Source organism: Podarcis tiliguerta (genome assembly GCF_965153285.1).
Source record: "Podarcis tiliguerta genome assembly, chromosome: 13".
Taxonomy (NCBI): domain Eukaryota; kingdom Metazoa; phylum Chordata; class Lepidosauria; order Squamata; family Lacertidae; genus Podarcis; species Podarcis tiliguerta.
Genome location: NC_139546.1, coordinates 50,295,314 through 50,317,172, shown reverse-complemented (window position 1 = coordinate 50,317,172; position 21,859 = coordinate 50,295,314). Strand labels below are relative to the sequence as shown.

Below are 21,859 nucleotides of genomic sequence, written 5' to 3'. Positions count from 1 at the left end.
TTTAATTTAATTATTTTATTTTATTTTATTGCACTTAATGGTATTGCATTGCATTGCAACCCCACCATTTTTCTGCAACGAACTCAAGAATGCTGCACATGGTTCTCATTTAATCTACACAACAGCCTTGCGAGGTTTAAGCCGTATTTTAATTAACTGTTTGTTTGTTTGTTTGTTGTTGTTGTTTTATATTACATTTTATTGTAATTCATATCTGGTGTTAGCTGCCCTGAGTCTGGCCCTGGCTAGGGAGGTCGGGGTATAAATAAATTATTATTATTATTATTATTATTATTATTATTATTATTATTTACTAGTCCAGCACTTTAACACCACACCAGCCTTCCCTGATGGGATTTGTAGTCCAAGCCACCTGGAGGGTCGTCAGCTGGGGAAAGGGTGAGCTCGGACCCCCCCCCCCCCGTGTGACGGCCGCGGAATCCCTCGCCTTCTTAAGGAGGTGGCACCCAAAGGCCTTCCAACCCACCCTGCCGACGATGGGATTTGTAGTCCGAGTGCGCCTGGAAGGCTGGCGCAAGAGCTCTGACTGCGGATTCCTCCCTGCCGAAGGCAGACAACGGAACAGACAGGATAGGATCCGCTCCCCTGCCAGGCGTGCCAGGACATGCAGACCCCGACCGACTGGGAGACTGGCACACCCAGTCCCTGTCTCAGACACGCAACTCTGCATCACAGATCCCTAGGCGAGGTGGGGGGGGACCACGAGAAAGAGAGCCAGCCCCTCTCCTTTTCCAAGCCTGCCTCCGCCCACTAGGCCCAACTGCCCTCTGAAGCAAGATCAGGAATCCTGGCTTCCCAGCAGGCCTTCTTTCCTGGGGAAGGGAACCCAGGCGTCCGGGCCACGGAGGAGCACACACCCCTTTCCCAGGGGAACCCAGGAGTCCTGCTCCCCTCCCCCACCTTCTTGTACCTTACTTGCCCCTCCCCCTGCCCGAGAGGACCCAGGAGTCCTGCCCTGCTAGTACCCCCCAGGAAAAAACACTTTTATGATGATTTTAAGAAACTTTTAAACTAAAGGCAAAATTCAAACCACACTGACCATACTGAAATGAAAGACAGAGGACCCAGGAGTCCTGCTCCGCCCCTTGAGCTGGCGCCGCACTAGAGGCAGACCCCCTTTTTTTAAGGGACTCAGGAGTCCTACTCCCCCCCCCAAAAAAATATTCCTGACACACTCCCTCCCAGAGAACCAAGCTAGAGGCTCAATCCTTCCCTGGAGGACTCAGGCGTCCTGCCCCCCCTTGCCCCCCCCCCAGGGGAGCCCCCCCCCCAAGCCCTTTACTCTAAAAAAAAAACCCTACAGAGGAAGACCTCCTCTTCCAAGAGGAACCCAGGAGTCCGAGAGAGGCAATTGGGGGGAGGGGAGGGGACCCTCCGCCCCGCCCCCTCCCAGACCCCCCACCCCACCCCTCGCCCTCCTCCCACCGGAAGTGGCAGGAATTCCCAGGCTCCACGTGACGCTCTGGAATGCGGTGACGTCACCCCGGGGGGGGTCCATTAAGAAAAAAAAAAGTGTTGCGTGGGAGGCGAAGGGGGGGAGAGAGAGAAAGGGAAGGAAAGTTTTCTGCGGGACGGAAGAAAGTTTGCAAGGAAGTTTGCAAGGAAGCCTCGGCCCGGGAGGGGATCGACTTGGGGCGCAAGGAAGATCGACCCCACAAGCTGCCAGATCCTGGGATCAGGTGAGCCCCCTGGAGGGGGAGGTTGCAGGAGACACCCCCCCCCCCGCCACCCCATCCATTGCATTCAAGCGTAATGCAGTTTTTAGGGTGGGGAAATCGGCCCCCTATTTCTGAACTGGGCGCGTCCCTTGCCCTCTTCCCCTTTCCTCCTTTTTCCTCCCCATATATTCTCTAGGGTGAAAGTTGGCTGGCCCCCCAGGACCCCCTCTCCCCCCACCCCCACCCCCCTGTGCATGGGGGGCTAATAGGGGGCTCCCCGCTCCTACTTTGGGGGCGACAGAGAGCCCCTTTGGAGATGGAGGGGGAGAGCTCGGACGCCTGGGTTCCTCCTTGCTGCCCAGATTTGTGGGGCGGTAGCAGCAGCAGCAGCCTTGGGGAATCTTGGGTGGGTCGGAGGGTTTGGGGGCCCGGACGCCTGGGTTCTTGCAAGGAGGGGGGGTGCACTAGTAGGCCTCGTCCTGAGCTGGGGTGGGGGGCCGGCTCGGAACAACCCCTTGATCATGTGCAAAGTGTCTTAAAAATCTGGCCTATGGGGCCCGACCCATAACTGCCATCAAGAGGGTCTGGGTGTGGCTTTGGAGAAGACCCTGACATGATTTTAAGGGGGGGGGGGACTGAGAAGCTGGGCGATTTGGGGAAAGGGTGGGGGAATGTCAGATCTGGCTTTGACCAAGAAAAGGGGGTTCGTTCCTATGACCCCCCTTAAAAATCTGCTAGCCCACTCTGTGGCGTGGCTCGAGCGTGCTTCTAGACCCCACATTTGTGCAATTATAGCAATTGTTTCCCTTCCACACACCCCCAAAAAATCTCCTTGCTGAAGTCCTTTTTGGACGGCATTTGCAGAAGGAATAATGATCACAATTTTATTATTTATATCCCACCTTGGTTGCTCCAGAAGCGCCTCATCTAAACTTCCCCAGCGAAATAGGATTTTTTTCCTTTTTGGATGGTGTTTGCAGAAGGAATGGTGATCACAATTTTATTATTTATATCCCACCTTGGTTGCTCCAGAAACTCCTCATCTAAACTTCCCCAGCGAAATAGGATTTATATTTTATTTTTTTACTGAAACCTGGAAGTCATCCTCCCGGTGTGGACCTATTTCAATGATTCTCCTTATTGCATCCACAGGCCATCTTTTTTCTTCGGACAAGGAGTTTTTCCCCTTCTCCTCCTTCCATCTTCACAACAGCTTTGCGAGGGAGGAAGGGGCCAGGCTGAGAGGCAGGGACCGGCCCCCGAGGCCACACACATAATAATAATAATAATAATAATAATAATAATAATGTTTATTTATACCCCGCCCTCTCCCGCCAAGGCCGGGCTCAGGGCGGCCAACAACCAATAATAAAAACAAGTTGAATGAATACAACTTAAAAAAACAAGATTAAAATACAACTTTAAAACATTGAAATGCAGCCTCATCACAGGAGGAGAACGGAAAAAAGAAAGAGGGGGAGCGAGATTCATTTGTCTGGCACTCTCAACTATGGCACCACAAGCTTTTCGCAGTTGGCCTCGGGTTTTTTCCATGCTTAAGAAGGTGTGGATTTTCTGAACATCTGAGACTGAATCCACCTTTCCCAACCAGGTGCCCTCTAGGCAGCCTCAGATGGGTCTGAACCAGGAGGAGGACACCATTTTGGGGAAGGCTACCGTATTTTTCGCTCCATAAGACGCACCTTTCCCCTCCTAAAAAGTAAGGGGAAATGTGTGTGCGTCTTATGGAGCGAATGCAGGGGGGAGGCAGGCAGGAAAAGCCCCCAAGAACCGCACACAAGCTCCGCGCGGCTCTTGCGGGCTTTTCCCCAGGAGGGAGAAGGGACTGGAGCGGCCAGTCAGTCCCTTCTCCCTCCTCGTAGAAAAGCCCGCAGGAGCCGCATGCTCCTTAAAGGGTGCACGGCTCCTGTGGGCTTTTGCGGGAGGTGGGGGTATTGCCATAGCCGCATGCAGCCTCTCCCGGCTGGAGAGGTTGTGCGCGGCTATGGCAGAAGCCAAGGGACGCGGGTGGCACTGTGGGTTAAACCACAGAACCTAGGACTTGCCAATCAGAAGGTCGGCGGTTCGAATCCCCGCAACGGGGTGAGCTCCCATTGCTCGGTCCCTGCTCCTGCCAACCTAGCAGTTCAAAAGCACGCCAAAGTGCAAGTAGATAAAGAGGTACCGCTCCGGCGGGAAGGTAAACGGCGTTTCCGTGCGCTGCTCTGGTTCGCCAGAAGCGGCTTAGTCATGCTGGCCACATGACCCGGAAGCTGTACGCCGGCTCCCTTGGCCAATAAAGCGAGATGAGCGCCGCAACCCCAGAGTCGGCCACGACTGGACCTAATGGTCAGGGGTCCCTTTATCTTACCACTGTATTTAAAACTAAATTTAAAAAACGAGAAAAGAAAAAGCTCTCTGCGGCAACTTCCAAAACCCAGATTTCTTGCTCCTTTAAAAATAGAATACAAAATTCTCTCTCTTTGTTCATTCCTAGCCCCCCACGTGATGTCTGGCCCCACCTGGCTTCCCCCGAAACAGGTGGGGGTCCCGGGACAGGCTGGAGTCACAGTTTCTGGTCCAGCCACCTTCAAGCCCCAGAAGAGTTTTGCTTCTTCTCCTGGTGCCCCACAACCCACCTATGGGTCTCAGGAGGCCAACGGGACGATGAGCGTGCCAACGCAGTACCTACCCCCTGTGCCAGGTAAGGTGGCGGTGCAGAATGCCAATGGATTCTTTGCTTAGCTGCGGGGTGGGATGGATGACATCTGGGGGGTCCCTAACAACTCTACAATTCCAGGATTGTTGTTTAGTCGTTCAGTCGTGTCCGACTCTTCGTGACCCCATGGACCAGAGCACGCCAGGCCCTCCTGTCATCCATTGCCTCCCGCAGTTTGGTCAAACTCATGCTGGTAGCTTCGAGAACACTGTCCCACCATCTCGTCCTCCGTCGTCCGCTTCTCCTTGTGCCCTCCATCTTTCCCAACATCAGGGTCTTTTCCAGGGAGTCTTCTCTTCTCAGGAGGTGGCCAAAGTACTGGAGCCTCAGCTTCACGATCTGGCCCCCCACAAGGTCTGGGGGACAGTGGACTGGCCCCCTGCTGAAAAAGTTTGCTGACCCCTGATCTAGAGGGCTGAGTGTGGGGATGTTGTTGTTGTTTAGTCGTGTCTGCCTATTCGTGACCCCCTGGACCAGAACACGCCAGGCCCTCCTGTCTTCCACTGCCTCCTGCAGTTTGGTCAAACTCATGCTGGTCGCTTCCAGAACACTGTCCCACCATCTCGTCCTCCGTCGTCCGCTTCTCCTTGTGCCCTCCATCTTTCCCAACATCAGGGTCTTTTCCAGTGAGTCTTCTCTTCTCATGAGGTGGCCAAAGTATTGGAGCCTCAGCTTCACGATCTGTCCGTCCAGTGAGCACTCAGGGCTGATTTCCTTAAGAATGGATGCGTTTGATCTTCTTGCAGTCCATGGGACTCTCAAGTGTCTCCTCCAGCACCAGAATTCAAAAGCGTCAATTCTTCGGCAATCAGCCTTCTTTATGGTCCAGCTCTCACTTCCATACATCACTACTGGGAAAACCATAGCTTTTACTATACTGACCTTTGTTGGCAAGGTGATATTTAAATCTTAGAATAGCTTTGGAAGTGGGTATAGGCTGGAGGCTTAGAAGTAGAAGGTAGTGAATTTTAAAATAGTATTATTTGTAAATGATAAAATGTGAAGATTTTTATGGTTAAAGTAAGTGGGGTTTTTAAAAAAAAGGTTAGAAATTATGATATATGTAAACTGCTAAAGATGAGGTAAAATGAAAATCAGAAAGGGGGGACTTCGGGAAGCCCACCTAACAATGTTTAGAAAAAATCTGCTTCAAGCAGATCCTAACTGGCCGGAGGCTGGAAAAATTCTTATTCCTACTGAACCTTCGGAACTCCCTGCCTCTTGATAACAAGCAGTTGCCTCCGCTGTCTTCCTTCCGGCACCTGCTAAAAAACATTCACGTTTGGACAAGCCGACCCAAACGCTTGTGAATCTTCAACTTTTTGGGCCTTCTTTTGCATGTTTTTAAACCTTCGTTGCAAATTGCAAATCTTTTCCTAAACCTCTTTGAGGCGTTCCTCCTCTAATGCAGCAAGGGGCATGTAAAGTTTTATTGAATAGGTGAAAAATAATATTTTGTGTAATAATAAAATTGTGTATTTTCCGAAACCTCTTTGAGGTGTTTTCTTCTCTTATGTAGTCAAGGGGTGTGTAAGGTAAAGGTAAAGTGACCCCTGACCATTAGGTCCAGTCGTGGCTGACTCTGGGGTTGCGGCACTCATCTCGCTTTATTGGCCGAGGGAGCCGGCATACAGCTTCCGGGTCATGTGGCCAGCAGGACTAAGCCGCTTCTGGCAAACCAGAGCAGCGCACGGAAACGCCGTTTACCTTCCCACCGGAGCGGTGCCTATTTATCTACTTGCACTTTGAGGTGCTTTCGAACTGCTAGGTTGGCAGGAACAGGGACTGAGCAACAGGAGCTCACCCCGTCGCAGGGATTCGAATCGCCGACCTTCTGATCGGCCAGTCCTAGGCTCTGTGGTTTAACCCACAGCGTCACCCGCATCCCAAGGGGTGTGTAAGTTTTATTTAATAGATGGAAAATAATAAACCTCCCTCTTGGTTTTTTCTCTCCTCCCACTCCCTGCTCCCCAAATTTTTTTCTCCAGGCCCTCTGCCCCATGTTCACGACCCCACCGGTGACCATCATTATTCTTCCGCAGGCGAGAGAGGATCTGGGGGTTCGTGGGGCAGTTCTTCCCCTCCTGGGTACCCCTTGCAGGTAAGCTGGGCTTGCTGTTGGGTTTGTGCGGTGACACCAGGTTTTGGGATTCGTGAATGCCCCAAACCCCATTCCACTAGGATCAGATTTCTCGTGAGATCTGAGGACCAGCCTGACAGTCACTCACTGCTATGATTTCTTTGGTGCTTGGCTCTAGATCCTTGTTCTAGCTATGGGTCCAGGGTTGGGGGGTGGGAGAAGGGTGCCCAGTGGCCCTAGAGATCTGTGACGGTGGGTGGGTGGGTACTGATCCTGTTGAACCGCAAAGAAGGGCCAGCGGTACCTTGGTTCTCAAACTTCATCCAATGTGGTCTGAGCAGGACAAGCGCCCAAACATCATCATCATCATATTATTATTATTGTTGTTGTTGTTGTTGTTACGGTGGTACCCTGGTTCTCAAACTTGATCCGTTCCGGAAGTCCGTTCCAAAACCAAAGCGTTCCAAAAGCAAGGCGTACTTTCCCATAGAAAGTCATGCAAAACGGATTAATCCGTTCCAGACTTTGGAAAACAACCCCTAAGGCAGGAGTTTAACATGAATTTTACTTTCTAACGAGACCACTGATCCATAAAATGAAAGCAATAAACAATGTGCTGCAGTGACAAAATCAATCAATCCATCAGTAGCTGAACTGGGTTCCACACATTCACAAAAAAACAAATTAACCGAAAAAGCCTCAGAAACAAAAACACAAAATAAATAGCAAAAACAAAAGCGCCAAACTTAGTCCGTTCCGGAAGTCTGTTTGACTTCTGAAATGTTTGAAAACCAAGGCGCGGCTTCTGATTGGTGCAAGCGCCCCGGAAACGATAGCCGACAACCACATCGGATGTTCGGCTTCTGAAAAATGTTTGAAAACCGGAACACTTACTTCTAGGTTTTCAGTGTTTGAGAACCACCAAGGCTTTTGAGAACCAAGGTACCACTGTACCGCAAGAGGCCAGCACTCCTGAGTCCCTTGACCGATTTTTGTGCGCCAGGCAGAAATCCACACGGTGCAGCTCTGGCACCGAGGACGCACTCTGTTAAAGCTCTTATTTCGCCTGCTCCCTTACATCCCATCTCGGTCCCTGCCATCATCTGCAGGGAGGGTTGTCGGTCATCCTCTGAGTTGGCGAGGCTCATTTGACAACAACGATAACCCAAGCCCTTTGTGTCATTGTGTCCTGTGGGACTTTCTGCCACTGGAGATTCAGTGGGCGCCTTCTTTTAAACGCCGGCTGAAAACGCTTCTATTCCTCCAGGCCTGTGCAGGCGTTTAGGAACACGTCCTCCCGAAAGGCTTAACTGGTGTGTGTTTTAAACCCAATTTAATAATAATAATAATAATAATAATAATAATAATAATAATAATTTATTATTTATACCCCGCCCATCTGGCTGGGTTTCCCCAGCCACTCTGGGCGGCTGGGGTTTTTATTTTATGGTTTTTATCGCATGGCTTTATTCTTTTGTTGCCACAAACCACTTTGTAGTATACCGGAATTTTTGCTCTATAAGACTCACTTTTTCCCTCCTAAAGAGTAAGGGGAAATGTGTGTGCGTCTTACGGAGCGAGTGCAGGCTGCGCAGCTATCCCAGAAGCCAGAACAGCAAGAGGGATTGCTGCTTTCACTGCGCAGCGATCCCTCTTGCTGTTCTGGCTTCTGAGATTCAGATTTTTTCCCCCTTGCTTTCCTCCTCCAAAAACTAGGTGCGTCTTGTGGTCTGGTGCGTCTTATAGAGTGAAAAATACGGTATATCTTTAGGATGTGGCAGTACATAAACAGTTTCATAGATAAATAAATGCCCCACGACAGCGGAGTCTGTTTAACCCATATTCCCCAGCCCTGCTGTCAGGTGAGCGGCAGGTAAAGGTGTGTCAGCCGTGGAATCTGCTTGCGGTGTGCACAGAAACTGTGCAGGAATAATAGCTGTATATCTATACAAAAAAAAACCCAAGCGCTTTACATAAAACGCAAGTAAGATAATTGGGGGGAAAGGAACCCAAAACAATGAAGGAACACGTTGGCAAGAAACTAGAGAAACTACAGTTAAATATCAATAAATAGCAAAACCGAGCAGTGTGATCAATCTAACAAGTCTGGCAAGGCCTGCTTTTAAATAGATGGGTGTTTTAATTTCATTTCAATTTGTATATTGCCTTTCTATATTACTCTCCGCAAAGTGGTTTGCAAGCTGTAGAAACAGCAAAATAGACAGCAAAGATCACACACATAATGTGTGGTAAAGATCACACACCCCATACAAAAAAGTCACAATAACGTTAATAATATTATTAATAATAATAATTTATTATTTATACCCTGCCGATCTGGCTGGGTTTCCCCGGCCACTCTGGGCGGCTCCCAACAGAATATTAAAAACACGATAAAGCATCAAACATAAAAAACTTCCCTAAACAGGGCTGCCTTCAGAAGTCATCTAAAAGTCGGATAGTTGTTTAAAATAAACAACAGATATCAAATATTCAACAATCCACTAGAATATAACAGTAAACCTTAAAGTGAAATATCGGCAAATAATAGTTAAACAGTTTACACTCATCCGTTACAATAAAAATTACTAAGCTACAATTGGTAAAAATAAGTCGCGGTGCATAAAATACCACAAAACATACAAAACCGGGTAAAGGATCAAATTGAGAAACAAGGACACACGACTTATAAAATTACCCTATTTTTCCACCCCCACGTGTAAGACGACCCCTATTTTTTGAGCCCAAAATTAAGAAATAAAGAATTGCAGCATTCCGTGTATAAGACGACCCCGCAATTTTAAACTTTAAAAAATTGCGGGAAAAGATAGTCTTATAAGCGGAAAAATACAGTATTTTTTTTTTTACTTGGCCACCGTTTCTGCCTCTCAGAAAGGGAGAAAGGTGTTTGACCCCTGGCTACGCTCAGGTGAGAGTCCACAATACATTCCCCATCCTTGGTTTAAAAGATTCTTGGTTGGGTCGGGACGATATAGGATTGGGGGGGCAAATCCCACCCATAGCTGTCAGCCGTCCCTTATTTGGTGGGACAGTCCCTTATCCCAGCGCCGTGTCCCGCTGCTGTCCCTTATTGATGATGTCCCTGAAATTTCCCGGGTTTCAAAGGAAGCAGCTCCTCTCCCTCCCTCCCTGCCGGCCAGGGAGGAGGGAGGCTCCAGCTGCGTTGCTTGGCTGCGTTGCTCACCCAATAAAGAGTCTGAGAACGACTGGGGGGTGGAGCTTGCATGCCTTGGGCCAATCAAATCGGCCGCGTTGCCTGGGGACTCGCCTTTGCTCAGCGCTTCCCAGCGGAGAGGGGACAGTGGTTTTCCTTGCTGCATCCCCTTTGCCGGGTTGCTGCGCTGTGGGAACCACCGCTTGAGGCTTCGTGTGGCTGGTGGCTGGGCTTCCTGCCTTTGGCTCAGAAGCTAAATATACCTGTGCCCTGAAAACCCCTTATTTTGGCTGCTGATCCCTTATTTTTGAGGCTGCCGGTCCCTTATTTTCAAATCTGTAAGTTGACAGCTATGCTCCCATCTCTTGCGGGGGCGCAATTAGTGCCAGCGCCATCCATTAAGAGTTTGGGTGTAATCTTTGATGCCTCCCTTTCCATGGAGGTGCAGATTGCAGCTATAACAAAGGCAACATTTTTCCATCTCCGCCATATTAAGCAGTTGGCTCCTTACCTTTCTCACCCTGATCCGGCCACAGTGATCCATGCGACGGTCACCTCCAGACTGGATTATTGTAACTTGCTCTATGTGGGGCTGCCCTTGAGACTGACCCAGAAACTCCAGCGGGTGCAGAATGCCGCGGCGAGACTCCTTACGGGGTCTTCACTGCGAGATCACATTCTCCCGGTGCTATACCAGCTGCACTGGCTCCCAGTGGGGTACAGGGTCAGGTTTGAGGTCCTGGTTTTAACCTTTAAAACCCTATATGCCTAGGACCCTCGTACCTACAGGACTGCCTCTACTGGTATGCCCCACGGAGGACGTGAAGGTCCACAAATGACAACACCTTGGAGGTCGCAGGTCCCAGGTGGTTAGATTGGTCTCAGCTAGGGCCAGGGCCTTTTCAGTACTGGCCCCGACTTGGTGGAACGCTCTGTCCCAAGAGACTAGGGCCCTGCGGGACTTGACATCTTTCCGCAGGGCCTGCAAGACAGAGCTCTTCCACCTGGCCTTTGGTCAAGGCACAGCCTGATCCCCTCTCTCCTTCTGTAATCCTCATAGAGATCTAACCCAATGGTTGCCATGAATTTGATTCTGAATTGATTCTATAATGAATTGATTTTAGAATGTGATTTTATGTAAACTATGTTACTTTTACTGTTGTTAGCCGCTCTGAGCCCGGCTTCTGCTGGGGAGGGCGGGATATAAATAAAATACTATTACTACTACTACTATTATTATTATTAAACCGACAGTAGGTGGGATTTTTGGGGGGGGGTTAGGGGGGGGTCTCCCAGGCTTCAGAGTGGTATGTCTCGCCGCCCATCGGCTGATCGGTGCCGAGAGACCACCCTACCTCTGAAGCCCCGGATTTTTCCGGAAGGGGGCGGCCCACCCACCTCTTACCAGTGGCGTAGCGCGGGGGGTGCAGTGGGGGCCGGCTGCACCGGGCGCAACATCGGGGGGGGGGCGCGCTCGCACTCACAGCTCTCTGCCCCTACCTGGCTCACTCACTCTCTCTCACTGCAGTGCTGGCTGTGCGAATCCGATCCGAGCCGCCGGGTCGCCGCCCACTGTGGAGGGGAGGGTGCCAGGCGTGCGTTGCGGAGAGAGAGCGAGGGACTATCTGGGGGAGGGACAGTGCAGCGGGGGGGGGCGCAAATTACTTGCCTTGCCCCGGGTTAGGGGGCGCAAATTACTTGCCTTGCCCCGGGTGCTGACAACCCACGCTACGCCACTGCCTCTTACCCACCCTTCTCTTTCTGCCAACAGGGGGCGCCTCTTGAGCAAGGTCCTCCCCGCCCCTCCAGCATCGACGTCCAGATAGACTCCCTCACCAGCATGCTGGCCGATTTGGAGAGCGCCCGGCAGCGCCGTGGCGAGAGGCAGGTGAGAGACACCGGCCGGGAATTGGGTGGGGGGGGGTGGATGGTCAGAGGCGATACCTACCCCCTGTGCCTACCCACCCTCCTAGAATTGTAGGGTTGGCAGGGAACCACGAGGGTCATCCAGTCCAGCCCCCTGCGAGGCGGGAGTCTTTTGCCCAACGTGGGTCTCGAACTCGCAACCCTGAGATTCAGAGCCGGGTTTACCCGTAGCACGGCTACCGGCGTCGGAAGACTTGTAACAAGTTCAAGGACTCGTCGCCGCTACCAATTTCGCCCAAAGTATTTTTTTAAAAAGCAGAAACCGTGCGGCTGATAGAGAGCCGGGTTCGGATCTCGATTACGCCATGGAATTTGACAGGACCTCATAAAGCTGTCGTTGTCGAGATTCAGGGGCATTAGGGTAAAAAATATACAGTGGTGCCTCGCAAGACGAAATTAATTCGTTCCGCGAGTTTTTTCGTTGTGCGAGTTTTTTCGTCTTGCGAAACACCACTGCATTTAAACACTAACAACGGCGGGGAGGGGTGGGGAGAAGCAGGACAGCTGCCGCAGCCGGTACCTCAGACTCACCCGCGCGTTATGGCCACCGTGCGACGCGGCTGCTGGAGGGCGGCGGGGCTCAGGAGCGCGACTCTGGCTACAACGCTGGCTGCTGGCGGCAGCGGCTCTCTGAGGGAGGGGGGTGGGCAGCGGCGCGAGGCACTAACCGTCAGCCGGAAGGTGGGAGGGAGCCGGGGGAGCGGGGAAGCGAGCGTGCGTGCGTGCGTGCAGTGACCGTCGCCATGACAGGAGAGGCAGGGCCGTTTCGTCTAGCGAAGCAAGCCCTTAGGAAAATCCGTCTTGCGAAGCACCTCAGAAAACGAAAAACCCTTTCGTCTAGCGAGTTTTTCGTCTTCCGAGGCATTCGTCTTGCGGGGTACCACTGTAATAGAGGCAGCGGGTGTCTCGGCGGGCCAGTGGGGCATATGCGGCCATGGCGAGCGACTTCCATCTGTGTTATTACGTTGGGCACAAGGCGAAGTTCGGCCTCGAGTTCGAGTGCCGCCCTGACGGGAAACCGAGATATGCAAACAACAGCAATTATAAAACTGATGTCATGATCAGAAAAGAAGCCTATGTACACAAAAGTGTGATGAAGAAGCTAAGGAGGATAATCGATGACAGTGAAATCACGAAAGAAGATGATGCATCATGGCCGCCTCCTGACAGAGTTGGCCGATAGGAGCTTGAAATTGAAATTGGTGATGAACGCATCTCTTTTGCCACATCAAAAATTGGTTCTCTTATTGATGTAAATCAGTCCAAGGATCCAGAAGGTCTAAGCGTGTTTTACTACCTTGTCATTGGATTAAGATTAAACCAATTTAAATTGTATGGATTTAAATTTGTACTGTAAAGTTTCTTTCAGTGGGGTCATTTTCCATCCCTTATCTCTCACTGGTTTTATATGTGTCAGATTTTTTACAGAGTGAATTTAATAAATGCTAAAAAGCATTTTTCCCCTTAAAAAAAAAATAGAAGGCAGCGATACGATGGAGGTTTCAACGCTTATATTGCGATGGCACACCCCTCGCTCGTATCGTTCGCCAGTTTTGTGCCGGTCCCTGAGCCGTGTCCCTTCTTTCCCCCACAGAATTTGGAGCCCGCCCCGTTCTCCCACAGCCTCCCTCAGGCTGGCATCGCCAAGCCCGCCTCTGCCTACAAACCGGGCCCTTCCGGAACCTTCTCCGCCCCCGCCAAGCCTCCGGGCTTCGACGCCTACGCCAAGAGCGCCCCTTACGGCGGGCAGCCGGCCCCTGCCCCGTACGTCGGTGCCGCCGTCTCTGGGGACCCATACGCCGCCGGCTACCACCGGCCGGGCGCGGCCGCCAAACCGTACCCTCAGCCCATGCCCGCCTCGTACGCCACGGCTTCCTCGTCCGCCGGCCCGCCCTTCAACGTCCAGGTCAAGGTGGCACAGCCGGTCGCCGGGTACAACCAGCCCCAGCGCCGGGCGGAGCAGGCGTACGGACCGCCGTCCCCCCGGCTGGGCTACCGGGCGAAACCGCCCCCTCAGTACGCCTCGGAGGTGGGCGGCCGGCCCCGGGGCCACGACGCCGAACCCTGGTACCCGGAGCCGCCGTCGTACGGCCGGCGGATGGCCGAAGGGGAGTTCTACCCGGGGCCTGGCAAGGTCGGGGCGCCGGTGGGGCAGTACCACCCCGGGTTGGCGAAACCGGGCAAGGAGGAGATGGCGGTGGCTTCACAGATGCCAGCAGCGGGCGGAGGACTGAGGTTTCAGCACCAGGTAAGAGGAGAGCCCTGGGGGGAGGCGGGCGAGGGGCATTTGTACGGGGGGTCCTGCGTTCGAGTCACGAGAGATTCTGGCAGGTTTTATTTTGTTTTCCGGTCAAGTGGGGAGAGGGGGCATTGCAGAGGGCGGAAAATGTTTTTGTGGTCAATGTTTAGAGGAACAAGAAGCTTCTGTTTCTGGGAAACTTAAGAGGAAGGTGGGGCGTGCAAATGTAATAAACAATCATTATCTACCTGTCTGTATCTGAACTGCCCTGGGGGGTCTTTGGATAAAGGACAGTATAGAATAATAATAATAATAATAATCTGTCTACGTGTGAACTGCCCTAGGGTTCTTTGGTTGAAGGGCAGTATACAAATTTAATCTATTATTATTATTATTATTGTTGTTGTTGTTGTTGTTATCTATATCTGAACTGCCTTGGGGTTCTTTGGATGGAGGGCAGTATGCAAATTTAAGAAATAATAATAATAATAATAATAATAATAAATGATCAGTCTGTATTTTAACAGCCCTGGGGTTCTTTGCATGAAGGGCCGCATACAAATTTAATTAATAATTATTTGTTATTAATTTAATTTAATTATTTCATTAGCCTTGGTGAAGACTTGACGTTTTCGTCCCCAAGAAAGTTTTTGATTTTAGCTTCCATTGAAATGAGGCTGTATTTTAATGTTTCAATGTTGTATTTTTATCTTGTTTTTAAGTTGTATTTCAATCAATTTGTTCTTATATCGGGTGTTAGCCGCCCTGAGCCTGGTCTTGGCTGGGGAGGGCAGGATATAAATATTATTATTATTATTATTATTATTATTATTATTATTTCAGTGGTGCCTCGCAAGACGAAAAGAATCCATTCCGCGAGTCTCTTCGTCTTGCAAAGCAAGCCCATTAGCGGATTAGCGCTATTAGCGGTTTAGCGGCTATTAGCGGCTATTAAAGGCTTAAGGGATTAGCGGATTAGCTGCTAAAAGGCTATTAGCGGTTTAGCGCTTTAGAAAAAGGGGGTGAGGAGCGGAAAAAAACCCCAGGAATCGCAAGACATTTTCGTCTTGCAAAGCAAGCCCATAGAGAAATTCGTCCTGCGAAGCGCATTGAAAAACGGAAAACCCTTTCGTCTAGCGGGTTTTCCGTCTTGTGAGGCATTTGTCTTGCGGGGCACCACTGTATTATTATTAGTCCATGTCTGAACTGCCCTGGGTTTCTTTGGGTGAAGGACAGTATACAGATTTAATCAATAATAATCATTATCTATCTATCTATCATCTATCTATCATCTATCTATCTATCTATCTATCTATCTATCATCTCTATCTATCTATCTATCTATCTATCTTTATTGGATGTTCTCCATCAGAGGCTGGATGCCCCCCCCCTTAGCGATTCTTTATCTGCGATTCCCGTGTTGCAGGCGGGTGGGCTGGATGACCTTTGGGGGACCCTTCTCACTCTATGATTCTGCAGTACTGTAGAGCTGGGAAAGGTTCTGCAAAGGGCAGAGCGAGGAGGATCAAGCAGAGGGATCAGCTCCCCTGGGAAGAAAGGACTGCAGCGGGGGTTTTTTAGTTTGGACCAAAGGCATGTAAAGAGAGTCACTTTAAGAGGTTTATAAAAGTGACCGTACCCTGGAGGAAGCGGGAAAGTTCCCTCCTTCTCTCTCATAGCCCTAGGACTTGTGGGGAACCAGCGAAGCTGGATGTTGGGAGATTCGGGACAGATAGAAGACGGTCCTTCTTCATGCTGGGCATAGTTAAACGGCGGAACTCCCTGCCACAGGAATGGGCACCAACCTGGATAGCTTGAAAAGAGGATTAGGCAGATTCACGGAGGAGGAGAGGGCTATGGATGGCTTGAGAAGGGAGGGGGCTCATGGTTCTTTCTCTCTGCCCTCCATCTTGACCCACCAGGTTCCCCCCAGCCGCCCGGAAGAGGAGCTGGACCGGCTGACGAAAAAGCTGGTGTACGACATGAACAACCCTCCGTCGGGCGAGTATTTCGGTGAGGTTTTCTTAAGCCTGCGGCCGAGTTTGGCACCCCGAGAGATGACAGCCGCTCGGTGGCGCGGCTTCAAAACTGGGGTCCGCAGAGGCCGAGAGGGGAGGGGGGCGGTCCGGTCTGCATCTGTGTCCGTCTTGGCTGCCGGTGGAGCCTCCACGGCAAGGGGCAGTCTATCTGCAGACGGGACCTGGGGAACGCTTCCCTTGCCCAAAGTCAGGCTGGGTTGTAGAGAGTTGCTGGCAGGGGCATTCTGGGGGAGCGGGGACCCCGGAAAAGGCCTCCGAACGCCTCTTTCCTCCCTGACAGGCCGCTGCGCCCGCTGCGGGGAGAACGTGGTTGGCGACGGGACGGGCTGCGTGGCCATGGACCAGGTCTTCCACGTGGAGTGCTTCACCTGCGCCACCTGCCGATGCCGCCTGCGCGGGCAGCCGTTCTACGCCATTGACCGGCGCTCCTTCTGTGAATCCTGCTACATCGTGAGTAGGGGGGCGTTAGGGGGTCCTGGCAGGTGGGGGGGTGCAGCCTTAGCAGAGTGATGCATGCTCTAGTTACCTGTCCATGGAGGCGCAGGTCAGTTCTATGTCTAGGGCAGCTGTTTACCAGCTCCATCTGGTATGCAGGATGAGACCCTTTCTGCCCGCAGACTGTCTCACCAGAGTGGCGCATGCTCTGGTTATCTCTTGCTTGGACTACTGCCATGCGCTCTACGTGCTACCTTTGAAGGTGACCCGGAAACTACAACTAATCCAGAATGTGGCAGCTAGACTGGTGACTGGGAGCGGCCGCCGAGACCACATAACACCGGTCTTGAAAGACCTACACTGGCTCCCAGTATGTTTCAGGGCACAATTCAAAGTGTTGGTGCTGACCTTGAAAGCCCTAAATGGCCTCAAAGGCCCAGTAGACCTGAAGGAGCGTCTCCACCCCCATCGTCCAGCCCGGACACTGAGGTCCAGCTCCGAGGGCCTTCTGGCAGTTCCCTCAATTTGAGAAGCCAAGTTACAGGAAACCAGGCAGAGGGCCTTCTCGGTGGTGGCGTCCGCCCTGTGGAACACCCTCCCACCAGATGTCAAAGAGAAAAACAACTATCAGACTTTTAGAAGACATCTGAAGGCAGCCCTGTTTAGGGAAGCTTTTAATGTTTAACAGCCCGCTATATTTTAATACTTTGTTGGCGTGGCTGAGGCTATACCCCAGATGGGCAGGGTATAAATAATAAATTATTGTTGTTGTTGTTGTTGTTGTTGTTGTTGTTGTTGTTGTTATTCTGCACATTCTGTAGGTTGAAGCCCTCTTTCCCTCCTCTCGCCAGGTAACCCTGGAAAAATGTTCTATGTGCTCCAAACCCATCATGGACCGGATCCTGCGCGCGATGGGGAAAGCTTACCACCCACAGTGCTTCACCTGTGTGGTTTGCCATCGCTGCCTTGATGGCGTCCCGTTCACGGTCGATGCCACCAGCCAAATTCACTGCATCGAAGACTTCCACCGGTAAATCTCTCCCCCCCCCCCCATTTTTGCTAAATGGAACTTTATTGGATGGGGAGGGGGGCTCGTGGGCACCCGTGGCGCTCTCCTCCCAGCATGCTTTGGGGTTCGGAGCAGATGGTAACTCTGATTCGGCCACAATTCTCCCTAAAGTTTTACATCCATTTGAAATACAGCTTTTAAAACCTACAAATTGCCCTGTCTTCCAGGAGTTTGTCTCATCCTCCTTTAACCCCATCCACGTTGGTGGGCATCTCCTGTGGCGGGGAGTTCCGCAGGTTTGACGACGTGCGGATATTCTCCCTCCTCTAGCAGATCTGAGCTAAAAGCGGGAGAAAATTCGCTTCTAAATGCCTTAATCCTTGTCTCCACCCCCCCCCCGGCAGGAAGTTTGCCCCCCGGTGCTCAGTTTGTGGTAATGCCATCATGCCAGAGCCTGGAAAGGAGGAGACCGTGCGAATCGTCGCCCTGGACCGCAGTTTTCACATAGGCTGCTACAAATGCGAGGTGAGACCACTTTGGCTGGGCTCCCGGTCTCTTTGCCAGTCCTCTTCTGAGGCCATCCAGGTTAGTGCCCATCCCTGTCTCTTGTGGGAGGGTGTTCCGCAGGTTAACGTTATGCTCTGTTGGAGAGGAGGAGGAGGAGGAGGACACCTGTGTTCCTTCTTGGGTAGTTTGTTCCCTTTTGGAGTTCCCTGCACTCCTCACTCACCTGGGGCTTCTAGAAGCTTCAGCGTGCGACGGCAGCCACAATACCGGAAAACGGCTTTGACTGGCCGGCTAAACCAGGTGAGAGGAGCTGATGGGTCTCAAACCCATGCTTTCCTTTGGGCCACACCTGCGAGGCCGAGAGGAGGGGGGGTCTGGTCATCTGGGCAGCCCAGCACCCCCAGACACACTTGCGCCTGCGGAGGGGGGGGTCACTTCAGTGCTGCTGATGCAGAGGTTTGACTTTCCCCCTGTTGGCGCACTCCGTTGTCTCTCGAGACGGACGGATACCAGCCACCAATTCTCTTCTCTCCCCCCTGCCAGGAGTGTGGGCTGCTCCTCTCCTCCGAGGGCGAAGGCCGAGGCTGCTACCCGCTGGACGGCCACATCCTGTGCAAGAGCTGCAGCGCTCGGCGGATCCAGGAGCTCTCCTCCAAGATCACCACGGACTGCTGATGGCTTCTGCCTCCCCCCGTGTCCTTGTTGGTTTTCTCTATGGGTTTCCGCCTCCTCAACCGCTCACATTTTGCACCCCACTTCCTGCTGCCTTTATCACGGAGTTGCAGGCGGTTGCGATAGACAACCCGTCGGGGCCTTTCCAACCCTTCTGTTCTAGGAATTTCTTGACGTTCATTACAGCCCTCTTTTCCTTTGGCCATAGAAACCCTGCTGCGTGTCTCGGGGGCAGCAGCAGTGCATCTCAAGCCCCTAACCCTCCCTAACTTTTTCTCCCTGCTGCCCCACTTTCCTGGCTGCCTCCCTCCCTCCTTCCCCCCCTACCCCCACCCCAATTCTCCTCTGCGGGTGGGCGGCTTCGAACATCAACCCTGCATTTCTCAAAGCGGAAGCGGATTGCGTCTGTCTTCGCTCTGTATATAACTGTCTTCGCTCTGCATATCTCTGTCTTCTCTCTGCACGCCTCTGTCTTCTCTCCACCACCAGCCCCACCATTTCCCTGCCTTGAGGGCTCCCCCAAACCTATAAGCTGGTCTTAGCTATGTGCCATCTCCCCTCTCCCTCCCCCCCCCCCGGTCAGTTACAGCAGCCTTAACCAAGCAGGTGCCGTCCAAATGCTTTGGCCTACAACTCCCATCAGCCTCCAGTCAGCTGTGCTGGCTGGGGGTTGGTTGGATTGGAATCCAGAACACTGGAGGGCAACAGCAGCAGCAGCTTAGGAAAAGGGTGAATTTTACTAAAATACCCTTCCTCGCTCCTCCACCATCGCCACTAACTGAGGGAAATGGGATATCAACATCGGGGTCTATATCCCTAGCTCTTGGTTTTATTTTTTTTAATAATTCCTCAAGTTCCTTCTCTGTGTGTGAGTGTTTTTTTAAAGGCTGGGTATTTTTAAAAAATACATTAAACTCCCCACCCCACAAGCGTCTCCCCCCAGGGCGTGGGGCATTGCGTTCATGTGCGTTATGTGTCAGAATTTAATTAAAGATGTGTCAAACTTCACCTTGTGTCTGCTAATTGGGGGGGGGGGGCTTTTGCTAACTGCCCCCCAAACCCAACCCAGGGGACTGGGACCGTTACCTGGGCTCAGATTGCATCGGCCGGCAGATTATTTACATATTTCATAAAATATATTACTCCACTTGTGTTGGAAAACAACAATGAGATAAAAATAATTTTGATCATTTTTTTATTTGTACCCCGCCCATGTGACTGGGTGGCCACTTTGGGTTTACCGAGTGAACGAAACGATCAGTCGAAACAACTCTTTAAAACATTCAAGTGATGGAATCGGCAGCAAACTGGAATCCGGATTAAAACACATCGGCGTTCCGCATCCCTTGGGTAGCCTTGTCTAAACGAGAGTCGTTTGTGAAGCACTGAAAAGAGCACGGCAAAGTTTCTTGCCTGATATCAATAAGCAGGGAGGTCCAAAATCTAAAGGACCGATCTTTTGCAAATTTCGGATCTGTGGCAGCTCTCACTGTGATCTCGCAGGTAAATTATTCCCATCAGGTTGGGAAGCAGAGGTGTTGAGGTCCGGATATGGGGGTGTCAGAGACCACAGTATATCTGCAGCAGGGTTCCCACCTCCCGCACCCCAGAGCCACTCAATTGGCATGAAAGTTGAGGTTTTTTTAGCCCTTGAGAAGGAAGTCAATTTTGTGTCCAGGGCAGCTGTTTATCAGCTCCATCTGGTACACAGGATGAGACCCGCCCTGCCCGCAGACTGTCTGGCCAGAGTGGTGCATGCTCTAGTTATATCTCGCTTGGACTACTGCCATGCGCTCTATGTGGGGCTCCCATTGAAGGTGACCCGGAAACTACAACAAATCCAGAATGCGGCAGCTAGACTGGGGACTGGGAGCGGCTGCTGAGACCACATAACACCAGTCTTGAAAGACCTACACTGGCTCCCAGTATGTTTCTGAGCACAATTCCAAGTGTTGGTGCTGACCGTGAAAGCCCTAAACAGCCTCGGCCCAGGATACCTGAAGGGGTGTCTCCATCTCCATCATTCTGCCCAGACACTGAGGTCCAGCTCCGAGGGCCTTCTGGTGGTTCCCTCGCTGCAAGAAGCCAAGTAATAGGGAACCAGGCAGAGGGCCTTCTCGGTGGTGGCCCCCGCCCTGTGGAACGCCCTCCCACCAGATGTCAAAGAGAAAAACAACTGCCAGACTTTTAGAAGACATCTGAAGGCAGCCCTGTTTAGGGAAGCTTTTTATGTTTAATAGACTATTGTATTTTAATATTTTGTTGGAAGCCGCCCAGAGTGGCTGGGGAAACCCAGCCAGATGGGTGGACTATAAATAATAAATTATATCTACATCTTCTCACCTTTGGGATTATTGGAGCCAATTGTCGTTCGAGGAGACATGCCGGCCACTGAGAATAGGCTCCTGGGGTCATTCTGGAGAAGTATAGGAATGAGAAATTGTTCTGCTTGCTTCACAGCTAAGCACTCAGGAACACAGAAAAAGCCCAACGTGCTTCAGTATCGAGAGAACGGTGCGAGGAAAGTCGATTCCAGTCTGCGTCGACAGAAATCTAGTGTCCAGAGCAAGGGAAGCCATAGTACAGTGGTACCTCAGGTTAAGTACCGGAGGTCTGTTCTTAACCTGAAACTGTTCTTAACCTGAAGCACTACTTTAGCTAATGGGGCCTCCTGCTGCTGCCGCGCCGCCGGAGCACAATTTCTGTTCTCATCCTGAAGCAAAGTTCTTAACCCGAGGTACTATTTCTGGGTTAGCGGAGTCTGTAACCTGAAGCGTATGTAACCCGAGGTACCACTGTACTGCTCTTTTCTGCCTCAGATCAAACCCTGCCAGGAGCCCTGTGTCCTGTTCTGGGTACCCCACTTTCAGGAGGGTGTCGACAAAGTGGAAGGTGTGCAGACGAGCATGATCAAGGGTCTGGAAACCAAACCTTAGGAGGGAACGGTGGAGGGAGTTAGGTATGTTTTGCCAGAGGAAGAGATGTGAACTGCCCTAAGATCTATGGGTAAAGGGCAGTATACGCTTAATAATAATAATAAGTGCTTTTTTCTGGGGGATGCCAAAGTACGCATACCCCTAAACATTTTGTGAATCTTTGTATTCATTTTTCCTGATTTGAACTACAAAACGGTGATTTTCTTGAGTCAAAATGAGAGTACAGTGGTACCTCGGGTTAAGTACTTAATTCGTTCCGGAGGTCCGTTCTTAACCTGAAACTGTTCTTAACCTGAAGCACCACTTTAGCTAACGGGGCCTCCTGCTGCTGCAGCGCTGCCGGAGCACAATTTCTGTTCTCATCCTGAAGCAAAGTTCTTAACCCAAGGTACTATTTCTGCATTAGCGGAGTCTGTAACCTGAAGCGTCTGTAACCCGAGGTA

General features: G+C 51.4%; 2 protein-coding genes across 4 annotated transcripts in view; one reads left to right on the top strand and one right to left on the bottom strand.

Moving 5' to 3' along the window:
* The window catches only part of LOC310663011 (monocarboxylate transporter 13-like), a 129,191-nt gene extending 107,332 nt beyond the window's left edge, over nucleotides 1-21,859 (bottom strand). Inside the window, exon 1 of the mRNA XM_083410519.1 lies at nucleotides 21,649-21,859. The gene's annotated coding sequence lies outside the window, so the exon portion shown is untranslated. The remainder of the gene's footprint in view (nucleotides 1-21,648) is intronic.
* TRIP6 (thyroid hormone receptor interactor 6) lies at nucleotides 1,125-19,488 on the top strand. Of its 3 annotated transcripts, none has more exons than XM_083410368.1 (10): nucleotides 1,125-1,700; nucleotides 4,177-4,383; nucleotides 6,387-6,499; nucleotides 11,425-11,541; nucleotides 13,174-13,827; nucleotides 15,741-15,831; nucleotides 16,138-16,307; nucleotides 17,144-17,322; nucleotides 17,706-17,826; nucleotides 18,352-19,488. In XM_083410368.1, the coding sequence occupies exons 2-10, from the start codon at nucleotides 4,188-4,190 to the stop codon at nucleotides 18,481-18,483; spliced, it is 1,773 nt and encodes a 590-aa protein (XP_083266494.1). In that variant the 5' UTR covers nucleotides 1,125-1,700; nucleotides 4,177-4,187; the 3' UTR covers nucleotides 18,484-19,488. The 3 variants fall into 3 exon arrangements, with proteins under 3 accessions (XP_083266494.1, XP_083266496.1, XP_083266495.1); XM_083410370.1 differs by having other exon boundaries at nucleotides 1,442-1,700; nucleotides 4,177-4,483; nucleotides 5,294-6,499; XM_083410369.1 differs by having other exon boundaries at nucleotides 1,478-1,700; nucleotides 6,441-6,499.